Source organism: Rousettus aegyptiacus, unplaced genomic scaffold (genome assembly GCF_014176215.1).
Source record: "Rousettus aegyptiacus isolate mRouAeg1 unplaced genomic scaffold, mRouAeg1.p scaffold_m13_p_9, whole genome shotgun sequence".
Lineage (NCBI taxonomy): Eukaryota > Metazoa > Chordata > Mammalia > Chiroptera > Pteropodidae > Rousettus > Rousettus aegyptiacus.
Window position 1 is genome coordinate 2,870,263 of NW_023416312.1, and position 14,914 is coordinate 2,885,176.

Consider the following 14,914-nt stretch of genomic DNA (forward strand, 5'->3'; position numbering starts at 1 on the left):
ATCTTTAAAATAAGCATACACAAGTATCGACTATTATCTACAAATATTTATTGTAACACTTGAATAGAACTACAGGAAGCCCTTGGCACTGATAGAAAATATTGATTCACTGTTAGGTTACAAAAATTTATACATAGCAAAATTTAATGCTCTTTACATAAAAAATATTAGACTACTTAAACAAAACTTTCAAAAATTCTTGGTAATAGCTACCAGAATTAGAAAAAGAAAATTAGGCTTTAGACACTGCTTCTTCTAGAACACTGGACTCTAACAGCACCTCCACGGCTGGAAAAAAATACGTAAGTCTGTCATGCAACAGGAGAACAAATCACCAAGCTATTCTGCAACGACTGTTCTACGCAGAAGAGAGCTTCTCCCAATGAAAAAGAAAACAGTCAAGATCCAAATGGGCATTTTTAGGCATTAACAACAGCAACAAAAAGAATCCAGATGAAATATTATACTTGATGTTTAATTTTAATAGCGTCTTGACAAAGGTATGCTTCCTTTCACTTTAATACATTTCTGCACATGTATGTTTTAAAATCCAGGAAACAGCCAAACCACAAGTTAATTCTTAACATGAATATACATAGTTAACCCTATATTACGCAGCCCCTTTTAAAAAGCACTGATGCACCCAACAGTTCTATGTATCATTTCATAAAGAACAACACAAAGATTACCATCACTAATACCCAATATCTATAGTCACTTAATGTTCTGGAACACACCGATTTAGAAGGCAAGTTTCTTTTGAAAATGGCTTAAACGCAAGCAGGTTTTTTTTTTTGTTGGTTTGTTTTTTTTGTTGGTTTTTTTTTTGTTTTTTGTTTTTTGCTGAACATCGAACTTTATTATTCCAGGAAACTAAGATTTAGATAAGAAAAAGTGAAATAAATACCAACCCTAATTTAAATTACTTAAGTATTCAAGTCTATAAAAGTAGGAGGTCTGTGGCCTATTCGTAACTAGGTTTTAGATAGTTGGTATGAAATTGTAAACTCGCTTTTCAGACCACATAAAAATGGTTTAGAATGGTGGTCATTTTAATAAGGTAACACTTCTTAATTAAGAAAAGCATTTGTGGAACAAAAGTCTATGAAGGATTTTGGGTCTCGCATTGTAATATAAGTTCTTAGAAATTTAAAGCAAATACTCATTAAGGCAGAGCTGACATTTATTTCCCAAGAAGAATGATGACAAGTGGGTCATTTTATTAAAATGAGATCTTTTATAAAATTGATTCTGGAAGCTCGCCAATGAACCAGAGTCCAGCTTCTTCAATGGCAGGTGTAGCAGCACTATAGTAGCTCATTTTAGCATTATTGAAAAATAGATTTCCGAATGGATTATGAAATTAATGTGCCCTGGTCAATTGTGAGAATCATATTATCTTTGATGAGCCACAGTTGAATAAATGTCTGCTGTCAGAAATGGAACTTGACACCAATTCCATTCTATTCCCTATTTAGATACATTTATTTGAGGACAGACGGCACACATGAATTTATGGTCACATCCCTTGATGCCGCACGACACAGGTCCCTATCAAGGAGTATGCCATATTCTCATCGCCTGTCTTGGTAGGCTTGCTCTGGCAATAAATATGAACATGCCACAAATTTCAAAAGGATGAACAATCGTTGTGTCAAAGTGTTGCCTTTTAAAATGGCTAGCATAAAACCTCCAAGATCTGTTCTAAAGCAAAAGATTTACCTACTGTAAGGTTTTCCTAGAAATATATCCCGGCAGCTCGAGACAGACAGTGAAGTGTTTGTACTTGTACACTAGTGTTTTTGGTGGGACAGACATCCGCACTGCAGGGCAGCTCTCTGATGATTTGTCAGAGCTGTAAATTCGTCGGCTGAAGCACTCTGGCAAACATTTATGTGTAAGAATTGAGTTGTTCTTTTGACCGAGACTGGATATCTTGCAGTTCCTGTTCTTCCTTTGCTTTGATATCTTGGTAAGCCTGCATTTTGCTTGCATCCTTTAAGTAAGCCCAGTTAGAAGACAGTATCATGAGGAAGTGGATCTGGAAAAGAAGGGTGAGCATGATGGCTAGTGAGCATGTCAGAAGGCAAAGCAAGCTGCTAGGCAGATTAGACAATCTTTACTGTAAACGGGGAGAGGGTTATTCTGTATTAATACTCATTCTGCGATCAGCGGCATCAGATACTGAAAGCATGCTCTACTGGTAGGCTTAATATTAAAAGGCTGAAGAAAAGTTAGTATACAAACATAGTGAACTTGAAAAAATGGCCGAAGTTATTGTTAAGAAAAAGCAAAAAATACAAGAAGTGTTTTTTTTTTTTTTTTTTTACCATTTTGAGGGTAATTTTTAAAACCAATGCAGAAGTTCAGAAACACGTTGTGTGGTTATGTCAAAATAAGTGTGGTGCAGAGGTCTTTCCTATCTGAGGAAAAAGTTAAGTCCCCTAAAGGCCTAAGAGTGTGAACAATATTTATTTCGAGTAAATCATAAAAAAACTACATATTTAACATGTAAAATTAAGTGAATGTCAAAACCAGACTTAAGAACTGTAAGCAAAGCATGCAGTCCCTGTGTTAACAAATTTTTAGTAATGAAACTACATTTTCCATTTTATAACTGCCATTATTTCATTTCACAAAACGTAAAACTCCTTATTCTTTACAGTCGATGTGGTAAACACTCCTTTCCCGTTTATTTTCCTCATCTTTCCTGCAAAATCTACATCTCAACTTCCTTAGATTTCATATTTCCTTCTCAACATCTTTGAGACTTTCAGATCCAGGAACAATTTCTCTTCCCATTAAAATCTTACGTGCATTTTGAGAACTGGCTTTGAGGAATCAGTTACCACTCACCAAAACAACAGTTTAAGGTTATCGATTTTGTGGGCTCTGAAAGGAAGGACTGTGTTAATGGGTGGCCTTTATTTTTCTTCACATTTTCATCTGGCTTATTCGAGGGGAATTTATTTGGTAGTGAACCACGTAATCATAAAAAAAAAATCAAATTTAAAATATGTTTTAAAAATATTTTCCAGGAGTCTGACAAAAAAATCCAGATTAAGATGGTTCTCTTCCATTTCGTCTTCACTTGTTTTCATTTTCATCATTTCAACTTGGTTATCAAGCCAGCAAAAATAACGGAAAACGCAGGTATTTCCAAGTTTTAATACTTCATTTAGAGATACTGCTCAAAGTTTAAGAAATTTATTTTTTAATGGGTGCTCACCAATGTCAGTAAATAACTGAATCCTTTTCAATATGTGGAAATAGCCAGATCTCATAATTTTGTAATTCATGTACGGTAAGTCATCTTATTCATCTACCATGCGAAATGAGTTGACTAAAGCTATTTACAAATTACTGGTACAAAACTGCGGAAACCTAGACTCTGCTTTAGTCTGGGGGTGTCAGTGATATTCATGCTACATCGTATAGCTCTCTAAAGCTCCTTAGTGGCCTTATGCAACTTAGAATTTAGTGCAGCAATCTTCCCGACTCTTAAACTTCAAAACCGCATAGTTATATGTAGTAGCCATCATGTAGATCAGCTGGTGGAAGAGAACAAAACAGGACAGTAAGATACAGGCAGTGAGGGCCGGTGCCATGACACTTCTAAACTTGGGGCGGGGGGCAGGGTGCCAACTCGGCCTAAGGTGTTCCTTTTTCCCATTTATAATCACAATGGAAGATTTTCACGTATAGCACATACAGACTTTCTCTCATTTAACATATACAATATCAGTCCTTGGCTCTACCCTCAATACGTTTATTAAAAAGACTTGGATATGTTTAAAGAATGACAGGATAGAGCGCTAGGGTCAGCAGCAATGGACGGATGACGCTAAATGCCCTAGATTTCCCATCATCTTTCCCAGCAATTGTCCTCGTCCCGCCTATCGTATGGCCAAGAGAACAGGCAGCAGCCTGGAGAGTGGGCCGCCGCCATGACGTAACAGGAGCTTTCTTTTCATGGGCTGCAATGGGAGGGAATAATTCAGTGGCCGGAAAACCTGCGAATGACTTCTTTCAGAGCAGATGAGACAGATGTCCCCCTTGTTCTACCAGTCTTAGATCTCTCGAAATCACAAACCAAGCCCTCCCAAATTGCATATCTACATGCACGTGCGTACATACATACATACATACACACATATACTCGTGTGCATTTATACAGTTGATTCTTATTCACAGATTCCATATTTGCGAATTTCCCCACGTGCCAGAATTTCTTCGTGACCCCCCAAATCGATACTCAGCAACTTCACGGCCATCTGTGAAAAAGCTAAGTCTCCCAGCTGAAGCCGACCGAGGTGTCCCTGCCTTCTAGTTTCAGCTCTTAGTCTGTCAGCAAGTGTTCTTGACGCAGCCCGTTTAGTGCCCTGTTTTTTGCATTTTTGTGATTTTTCTCCTTAAATGTTTGCTAATGGAAGTGCTCTCTGGTGTTGTCAAGCGCAGGAGGACCAAGGTCCCTTAAAAAATGTGTGTGCTACATGAGCTTCATTTACTGCGAGTCTGAGTGCTGTCGCCTCTGAGTTCGTGTTAGCGAATCAGCAGTATACACAATATCAAGTGTCTTTGAATAGAAACACACGAAATGAGGTTATGCATCAATTGGTTTGACAACAAATGCTGGGACCAGAGGATCGCAGACACCTCACCCTCTTTTTCCCCAAGGAACAATGGCTTGCTGTTCGTTAGTTCAGCGTTGGAGTCTTTACAGAGCGTAACTACTGCACGGGACAAGATCAACTGTACATGTGTGGATGTATATATGTATATTTCCATTTTTGGAAAAAATGGAGATTTCTTGACAAAGAAAGGGGCAATGCCTCACGTGAGCATGGGTCCCTGACTGAATTCATGACAGTAAGGGCTAAATACGCAACGACACGACCTTCCAGTCCTAGTTAATAGGTGTTCAAGACACTAGTACCCTCTCTTCTTCCCCCAGAATCCGATTTACATTACCTGCAGCCGGTGCCACGACAGCCGACTAGTACCTCCTGCAACCTAGACGTGTGGTAAGTGTACACAGGTGACATTTAATCAACCTTGAGTCCCAGGGCTGTTTGCTGGAAGGGAAATCTGTCATTACAGAGACTCCTGGGAGGGGGGAGCTAGACCAGGCCAGTCCTCGGGCCATTACTCACCAGGGCAATGACGGTGGCACCAGCTCCTGCACAGGCCACAATGAACAGGTGATAGGACATGTAGAACTAGGAGAGAAGAGGGCACCGGCGTGAGCATTTCGTGTGTGATGAAGTGGCCTCCGCCCGTCCCAGTGGGCAGAGTCATCTTCTTCAATAGCCGTCTTCTGCAAGCCCAGCCGGCAACGTTGGCCTCGCGCTGGGCTCACCTGGGGAGCTTTGAAAACTCTCAGATGCCCCGGCTGCCCCCTAGAGCAATTAAATCTGAGCATCTGGGGGCTGAGCCTTGACCATCACTGTATCATAATGCTCCTCGATGGTGGCCAGCTGCAGCCAAGGCTGGGAGCCCCTGCTCTGAGCCGGTCCACATTGGCGGCATCCAAACTGACCAACCAGGTTGGTAGGCACTGATTATTTCAGTCACCGATGGCTTTCCAAATGCGTATTAGGATGCTCTTAAATATGTGGCTCCCACTAGTGCATTTACGAATTTTATAAACAGTTTTAAGCCAATGCCTGAAAAATATTCTGGGGCCGAGAGATTTTACACTGGAGCGTGTTAGGATTTAGTGCCAAGTAAGGGTGAATGAGCAATAACAGCACATTGCTCTGGAAATAGAAATCATTTATCTGTGACTCGATTTATAAAAATCTGCTTTATATATAAATTCAGGGAGACCTATGACATTACATTTATTCTGGGACACATGTTCTACTTAGAAAAACCATTCGAAGGGGAAAGAGAAGAGTCCGCGAGCCCCTGGCAGGAGAGGGCCGTACCTCGTTTGTGTTGCAGATGTTCTCCAGGGCAGAACCACATATTTTTCCTGGGAAAGCATTCCAAGGGATGATACCTGCGAAGCGAAGCCCAATAGAATGTTAGGGGCGTGGAAACTACAGTGCCCGGCGCTCACCCGCCCTCAGCGCTGTGGGTGCGGTCACCACACAGCTATGTGTTCCGTTCTTCATCCGCCCTCTGCAGAGTGGGCTTTTCAGAATAGTAAGTCCTATTTGGACAACAGGACAAGAGCCATGTCAAGCAGTCTGTAAGAAACTTAACCTGATTTTTTTTTTTTTTTGGCTTGCAAATTATGCTTTGTTTAGTTGAGCTGGTATCTATCTGCAAACATTGAATTTTCAAAGCTCGGTTTTCCTTCATATGAATTTATGAACTAGAGTGGAACAGCCGCAGGACGACCCCCTCATAAAGCGTTTCAACACACCGAGGTCAAATCCATTTCCCCGTGAATTTCCTGGTCTGCGGCCTTGCACGTGAGGTCTCCGTGAGTGGTTTGCCATAAGTTCTGAGGTCGAGAGTCTGCGCTCAGAAAGTTTCATGGCAGTTTGATGGCGATTTATGTTTACATTCTGCAATTTGGACTTGTGTTTGGTATGCCTTCGCTTTTATATTCATGTTCATTGTGTTTTACAAACGTATTGGAAATACTTTGGGATTGAAAACACTGTTCACCACAGATGGAGCCAGCACGGTCTGTGCTTTCGGCCTGCGAGTGACCCCGACCCCCGCCCCTGACCCGCACTGCAGTGACAGTGCCCAGGAATGCACAGGTGAGTGCTTAAATATGAAACACTCAAATTATACTTCTCTCAGGAGGTAAGGAAGGAGGATGTTTAAAAATTTCCTTATTCCTTTCATCCTTGCCATGGGCCAAGAGGAAGTCTTTATGCTTCAGGAGAACGGGTCATGACAAGTCCCTAAATTGTCAGGGATTTCAAATATAGATGATATAAAGAGATGTGATACCAATCACTAAAAATGTTTAGTGAAAATACTTAATAGGGAAATGATATACATTCAGACATTCATTTACAAATGTTTTAAAAATCAACTTTAGGCTCTATTTTCAATCCATTATAAAGAACAGTGTGGTCGAACCTTGGTGTTTACGAAAAGAGATCATTAGTCTGATGGGCAGTTTTAGGCAAGTTTCCTATGATGTGGTAAGAGGCTGGCGACAAGCCACACAGGAAAAACAAGCACCAAAAATGAAATAGTTGTTTCTCTAGAAAAGCACTGGAAAAACAGTTATTTCTTCTTTGATTCTAATGAAAAGCTCCCCCCCCCACTCCTGATTATTTCTGCCAAGAACAGGACTTCCTACCATCTTGGCTAGAAGCACTAATTAAACTCCTTACTTAGGATGCTCTCCTCTCTCACTCAGCAGGAAAGTCAAGTGTCAAATTAATGAGCAGGAAGGAGAAGCAACGGCCCCATCTGTGGCTTGTCAGAATGAACCAACCTGAGCTGCCTATTGAGGATCCTGTTCATTTGAAAATATGTGTGAACAGGTTTCCAACAGCCATTTTATAGAGTCCATTCTGGTGACTTTAAAAATACATGTGGATTTTATATTATGTTTTTCAGTACAGATGAACTTTCAACAATTGGTCTTTTAAAAAAGGCCTGCTTTCAAGAGTCAGACATTTGAATTAATTGGGTTATATAGTGCGTATCTTGGATGGGAAGTTGGTTGGTACAAAACGGAAAAGAAATTGAAGAAAAACTATGTAATCTGTTTATAGTCGACATCCAGAATTTTTTTTCTGATTGAACTGCATTATAAAGTTTCTTTTACTACATATCTAACTTGAAAATATAACAAAATTTTGAATGGCACCTTTTAGCAATTAAGAGCCTAAATGATCTTTGTGTTCAGAAAACAGAGTATAATGAGGCAAAACATATACAGTATTCCAACAGAAGAATGTATGAAACAGATCATGACGATGAAAAAGACGGCCATGTAATAACTAAAATCTAAGTGTGCAAGACTAAGATGTATGCACAAGAGGGTGAAAATTAATCCGGGGGATTAAAAGGAAATACCATATTGCCGTATATCCACGCAGATCTGCTCCACACCAGCTGTCCCGTTGGCCTGGGGTGACTTGATGACTTCACAGGTTGACCATATGTTGTAGTACATAAACACGGGCACCGCAGAGAACCCAAACACGCCCAGCCAGGCCACACCCAGCACATAGGTGAGGAAGACGAACTAAGCCAAAAATGAGAAAGAGAAAATTGTCATTGAACCCGTTAAGACGTATCCCTTGGGAGGAAGGATTCTCGATTTCTGACCTGACACTGAACTGTGGGATGCATTCAATTTAGAGCACTGCCTGGGCTCAGCGACAAGGTGAAGTGACAAGGGACGGGAAAACTGAGGGCTGGCAGCTGGGACAGGATAGTCACACTCTCCAGAGCTGTCGAATTGAGACTGTTACTACCGGAAGCCACTTCAGGGACTTTTTAGGTCCCTCTTTTAACAAGGACCTGAGACCCTAGGAGGTGATCTCTCTCATCCAAGGACACAGAGCTAATTAGTGATAGGGTCTCCCACGTGGCATTCTTTCTAAACATCAGTTCTGTACTTACCGTGGGCTGGTGTCTGGATGGTTCCACAGGCCACATGAATTATAACTTCATATTCCCAGATTTCCATTATTTTACATAATAAATGGGTGGTATAATAGCAATTGCTACAGGAAGCCCTTTCTCAAAAGGAATTTCCCTAGTTTCAAGATCCTGTGAAATTATGAAGTGTTAGATGCTTGAACCTTTATTAAAAGTTTAAAATAGCCTTAAACACAAGCTTAATGCGCAGTAAATCTGATAAAGTTCTCATTTCCCTCCAGTTTTTTTCATCTTTAAGATTCACAGCAGCTCTGCAAGCAAAGCCCTGGCTTAGGGAAAAATCTTCATCGTGTTCACCCACACGTTGCCATGGGTGATTTCAGGAAGAATATAATCATATTGCTTTAGTTTCCTCCTAACCTGCCTTGACTACCAATTTTCAGAGAATGTTAAAAGGCTGTTTCAAAAACATTGTGGTATTTATATTTTCAGAATGTGCACCCACACAGTATGTGGGTGAAGCTCTGGAATTCTAGTTTGGCTTTTATTTCCTCAGGCTGATGCTGAGGACCCGAAGGTTCCTTCTGACTTTCCATACTGCGAGAGACACCTGGATTATGCCAGGTTGACCTGGGGGTCAGGCTGAGATGGGCCACCTGCTGTTGGCCACCACAGGAGACTACAGAAACAAGTCACTTTGGTTTATCTCAAGGCCAGTTATGCTTTCGGACGCATCCGCATTTCTAAAAATATTCAAAGAAGCAAATTTCAGCAGTTTCGCAGCAACGCTTATGGACGGGCTACTCCAGACCAGGGTTTCTTTTTCTTGCGCTTCGAAAGAAAACTTTCTGATAACACCACGAAGACTTGAAAAAGGCTGCTGCTTCTTTGCTCGGTGAGCCCGCGAGGGCAGCCAGTGTCCCATTGGGAGAACCCATGGGGGCATCTCATCATGGCAGCCTCCAGCATTCTGAGTTGAGTCCTTAGCGAGTGTCCGGGCAGCGGCTGCCCATAATGGACCAGCCGGAGCAAGGCCTGGTGGTGGGCAGAGCTCATTGGTCCTCGCCTCAGGCAACTTTCTGTCATTAGCATGTTGCTCCAGCCGTCACCAACCGTTCCCATCACCTAGCGCACCCAAAGGTGGGTCCGTTCAGTGATTCCCCTCGTGTATCAAAACCACAGCGAGCAGGGAACAGGTGCCCAGTGAGGACATGGATGAAGACGGCAGGTCTCACTGCACAACTGGTTTTCAACTTTTTAGAACAGATTTTTTCTCAGATGAAATCTAACTTATACAACAGGTCAGAGAGGGATGTGTGTGTGGGGAGGGGTCTTCCAGCTCGGCAGGGTGGTACAGGGGCCCCCACACACGCCCACACCACATCCCCCAGGGGCCCCCCACCAGCCCTGGGTGAAGCACCCCCCGCCTCCTGTACCAGCTCCCCATATTCTCTACCACTTCCCAGATGTTAACACCTGCTCCAAGGTAAACAGAGGCACCGAAATTTTTTTCAAGAAGTTTGAAAGTGTATTTGGGAGTACATCCATTTGAGCGGGGCAGAAAGTGTTTAGGGGTGCCCCAGCAACAGGGGCTAGGCTTCTCCCCAGAAGCCTCGGGGTGAGCTTGCTCATGCCCGCCACTCTCAGACAGCTCTACCATCTCAGGCCAGAGTGCTCCCAGAAACCCTGGCCCAGGTCTCTGTGGCACCCTAGATAACTCCAGCTGGGCACCGGCCGCAGGCACGTCAAACCTGACACACGACACAGAAAGCAGGTGTCCATCCTGTCCCCCCACTCCTCATGCTGCTGTCGGGCAGCCTCACCACGTGACGAGCCAGAGGCTGGGCACTCATCTCCTCCCCTGTGCTCACTCCCACATGCCAAGTGTGGCCCACAATCCTTGAATCTGTCCCGCGTCCTCCACTCCACGACTGGAGCCTCGTTCAGCCTTCTGCTGTTGCCTAGCATGAGCCTTGCCATCACCTCTTGCTGGCCTGTCCCCCCTCCCCTCCACCCTCCCTGCGTGCCACCTGGAGGTCTCGCTCTGATGTGCATGCATGATGGTATCCCTCCCTGCTCGGCTTTGTCTTCCGAGTCTATTCCTGGCCTGGCACGCAAGGCCTTTCCTGTCCCCCCTCCCAAGCAGTGTCGCTTCCATCCTTCTTTGCTCCGCCCTTCCCTCCCGGGTGCAGCACTGGCCCCCTGGAGCCACCCCTCTATTCTGGGCCTCTGCCCTGCTCATGTTAGTTCCTCTTCTCGGATGTTGTGTGGAGCAATTTCCTGCACCCCCGCCTGCCACAACGGCCCCCCCAGCTCTGCGCACAGCGCCGGCACCACTGTACACATCTGTATTGCAGTTCCCAGGCTATTAGCTAAGGACTCAGAAACTTAGCAGGAACTAAGGGCCAGACAGAGAAGCAGCAGGGCCAGCACATCTCAGCACAGTTTCTCTAGGACCCGAGGGCCCCTTGTGGGAGGCGCAGCTGTCAGTGAGTGACACGTGTACCCAGGGAAGGATCGCACCGACCTTAAGAAACTTGATGCACACTGTGTCACAGACCCCTCGTGCCCAGGCTCCCATCTCGTCACAGAGAAGTACGCTACGATGCGCGTGCCTCCTTTAAGAGGATTTTCATGAACGCTGGGCTCTCCATCTGTTTCAAGCCAGTGTCCATCCCTTCTTCACGGGGGGCAGAAAGCGCAGTGTGTGGCCCACACAGCGGGGAGCCCGCGGCCTTACGGCCAGGTCCTCTGCGTCCCTCCACAGAGGGCCAGCGCCTTCACCCGCCAGCCTGGCCTGCCTTCCTCAGTGGTAGCATTTCTCTCTCTACTTCCAAAAGGTTTTCTTGACACCTGACGACTCCTTCTAATGCCAGACTGACGCCGCTGCTTGGGAGATGCTTCGGCTCAAAAAGGCCTTTACAAACTCAAATGAACATGCCCAAAATCAAACTATAAACGCCCCTTCCCTCCCAGCCTCTCAACCCCCCTCTGAGTTTCCCTCTGTGCTACAGCACTTTATAACCCTACCTTTTAATGAGCCCTTTAGACCAGAGGCCAGCAAGCCTTGTCTGCAAAGGGCCAGATGGGGATCAGTTTAGGCTCTGCAGGCCACTTACGGTCTCTGTCACGACCACTTGGCTGTGTTGTCCAACATGGACATGGACAATATGTCAACACTCGGACGTGACTAGATGCCACTTGAATTTCGTATAATTTTCACAAGTCATGTTATTCATTTGTCTATCCCCCCACGATTGAAAGATAATACAGCGATTTTTAGCTCATGGGTTGTACAGAGATGGATAGCGGGCCAGGTTTGGCCCAAGGGCCGGAGTGGGCTAATGCCTCTCTTTAGACTATAAGCCTCCTGAAGCCAGGAGCCTGCGTTTTAATCTTTGCATCCTCAGTGACTAAGAAAGTCCCCAGCGAGGTGCTTACTAGAAGTGCTTGGGAATTACTTCCAGAAGGATTGTGCCAGTTTGCCATAATACATGTGTAAGTCTTTATGGCCACGATCCGTATTCAAAGACAAATGACACAGTATGAAAGTCATCTTCTTTCATAGTGGGACCTTTATATTTGCAAAGGCTTCCATACCCTTATTACCTATATATTGATAAAGAAAATGTACCATTTAAGTGATTATCACTAATGTATCGAAGGTATTTTCACAATCCTAAGTCTACATTGGTAAGAATATTACAGGCATGCCTCGGCTTTACGGCACTTCACAGATGGGTTTTTTTACACATCGAAGGCAAGAGCTTCCCCACCATAAAGATTCCGACTCGCTTTACTGCGGTGATCTGGAATCAAACCCGTGATATTCGTAAGGTCTGCCTCTATCTGTGGCGTGGACTCTCCATCCGCTCCCAATCAGCTAGTAGGTTTTACAAAGCAACACATACAAAGCAACACAGAGAGGTGTGGCTCTGGCTGTGTATCGGACAGGCCGAGATGCGCACTCACCATTCCACTGATGCATCGGCCGCAGGCGGTGGTTTTAAACTCTCCATGCAGTTCTTTCACTGCGCTCGTGGTGTAAAAGCCTTCTGCCAACAGGATGATGCCATACAAGAAGAAAAAGGACGCAATTCCATAGATGACATACTGCATCAGTTGGATCCTATGGAAAGGAAGAAGAGAGCCTGAAAAGTTAAATCCGCAGCAGGTGGGAAACACGTTTTCAGCCTCTAGGGGGAGGACACAGGGCGATGGCTTCCGTGGGCTCATGGGGCATTCCGACAGGCGCCTCTGGCCACCGCCCCACAATTCGGGCCTTTCTTCCAAGGCAAGCCCACCGTTGAGGTGGACAGCCTTCCCAGATGAGGGAGGGGTTTCCTTTCAGGGCCGGGGGCCTAGTAGTGACCTTTTAATATTTAGCCAAGTCCTGTGCCATGAGGGTTAGAATCCTCACGTTGCACATAAGTAAACACGGGCATTGAGGATACAGAGTTAGTGGCGCAGCCGGCATTCAAACTGGTCCAATGGACGACGTGCTCCTCCCGCCATATCAAATGTCTCCCAACCACTAATCAGTGGTTCACGCTGTGCTGCTAAAACCCATCAGTTAGCACTCAGTGCTTCTTTAAGGAGTAACTTGGGCAGGTGTTTTGTGCACTGAGAGCCTCACTACACAAGTGATAATATGTCAAGTAGGTTTGATAACGAAGTGTTAACTCACGACTGATTTTATCATATGAAGGCTCATGGGAACTCAGGTGACTGTTCTTCAACCTTCAGCTGCCCATTGGAACCTGCGGAGCTTTAGAAACTACTGGTACCTGACTGCTATCCCCAGAGATTCTGACTTAATTGGTCTGGGGTGAAGCGTGAGTGTGGGGTATTTTTAAAGATTCCTGGAGGTTTGAGAGCCACTTACTGAGCTCACTAGCTGATTAAATCAACACACCTTTCCCAGGCTCAGTCGTGGTAACTATTTCCTGGTCTTCTTTGCATGTAGTTGTGCTCAATGAGTCCCTTGTCCTGCTCGATTGTCCTTAAAGCGCCCCCTGCCCTGCTTATTTCTTTGATTGGCATTGATGGAAAGATAAGGACTAAAATTCCCTCAGGACTCTTCCAACATGATTCTATTATTCCATAAAAATTCATGCCTTTCTCAGTCTGGCAAAGTTTCCTATACTCACAAGAAACCTCAACACCGCGAGACTTCGGGAGTCAAGGAAAAAAGCACTGAAGGCAATGGAGAAAGGGGAAAATATATGAAAGGAATAAATACCCTGTTGCTGAGTTGGCACAGTTATGAGAATCCATGCATGAGTGTTCAGATCCCAATGAGAATGATTCCAGAATGCTAAGACGGAGATTTCCGGCCCCACCCCCAAACTGCCCCTTTTCTACATTGGAAGACACTCTGGGGCTTGTTCTTCTGCCTGATGAATAAATGCCAAGGCCCTGCTCCTAGAGACTTCAAGTTAGGCTAAGTGCTCACCAGGGTTCCTGTCATCCCAGGGAGGAGGAACCACAGGTCATTTCCTGTGAGGACACTGGAGGGCGCCTGTTACTCGGGAACCATGAAAACTCTGGTGCGATGGTTGGCAGCATCAACCTATCGCCTTGCCTCGGTCCCCATGTCCACGGCTACAGCGTGCAGAGTGTCCTCGGTGTACACCGTGCCATTCCCAGATGAGATGCCACCCCAGGTCTCAAACACCCCGGGGGGCAAACACCCACTGCATTCTTGGCCCTGTCTTTTTCCTTCTCTCCTGGACCTTTTTCTTTCTGCATACGGCAAGCTTTAATGGAAAGCATCAGCTGTATTCTTTCTGAAAACATCACAGCGTGGTTGCATTTTAAATACATTTTTTAAAGGGAAGCAGCTACTTACACCTCACTCAGCAAGGCGTGGTCGCTGGTGTTGGTGGAGAAGTGTTGTTCAAGAATCGCCACGGTGCCCGCGAGAGCCACATGTCCGCAGCCACAGAACAAGGCGACTCCGGAGAAGCACAGGATGGTGGCCACCAGAGAGGCATAGGGGACTCCTCCCAGACACTTGATGCAGCATTCGAAGCAGCCTGGATCCAAAGGAGAGAAAATGCAGCTGTTACGGCCAAGATGTCTCTGGCCTTCACGTCCGTCTCCACCTCCCCTCTCATGCTCTATGGTCACTCGCTCAACAGCACGAAGGCCACTGGGGTTGCCATCATCATCTCCCATGCCGTGGGTGAGGACCCTGGGACTCCGAGAGGGAATGTAGCTTAATTTGCTCGGGGTGAGTAGCAGAGAAGCCACTGACAAACAGTTATGGAGTAAGTCACAGTTCTGCAGCTTCCCAACTGACCCGGGGCTGGTGGGGGGCCCTGCACAAGTGACGATGAGGAGCAATCATTCCACTAACACTCGAAAGAGGGGACAGCAGTGA

At 45.1% G+C, this 14,914-nt stretch overlaps 1 protein-coding gene across 5 annotated transcripts in view; it reads right to left on the bottom strand.

The window, feature by feature from the left end:
* Positions 1 to 822: 822 nt before the first annotated feature.
* Positions 823 to 14,914, bottom strand: part of GPM6B (glycoprotein M6B) — a 146,450-nt gene continuing 132,358 nt past the window's right edge. For 3 of the 5 annotated variants that reach the window (XM_016119209.2, XM_016119187.2, XM_016119203.2), the window contains 6 exons: positions 14,381 to 14,567; positions 12,502 to 12,658; positions 7,999 to 8,170; positions 5,931 to 6,004; positions 5,154 to 5,219; positions 823 to 2,041 (listed from right to left, as the gene is read on the bottom strand). In XM_016119209.2, the coding sequence (XP_015974695.1) occupies positions 1,892 to 2,041; positions 5,154 to 5,219; positions 5,931 to 6,004; positions 7,999 to 8,170; positions 12,502 to 12,658; positions 14,381 to 14,567 (806 nt within the window). In that variant the 3' untranslated portion in view covers positions 823 to 1,891. Of the gene's footprint in view, positions 3,552 to 5,153; positions 5,220 to 5,930; positions 6,005 to 7,998; positions 8,171 to 12,501; positions 12,659 to 14,380; positions 14,568 to 14,914 lie in introns of all 5 variants that reach the window. The other 2 variants (XM_016119195.2, XM_016119220.2) reach the window with 1 other exon arrangement.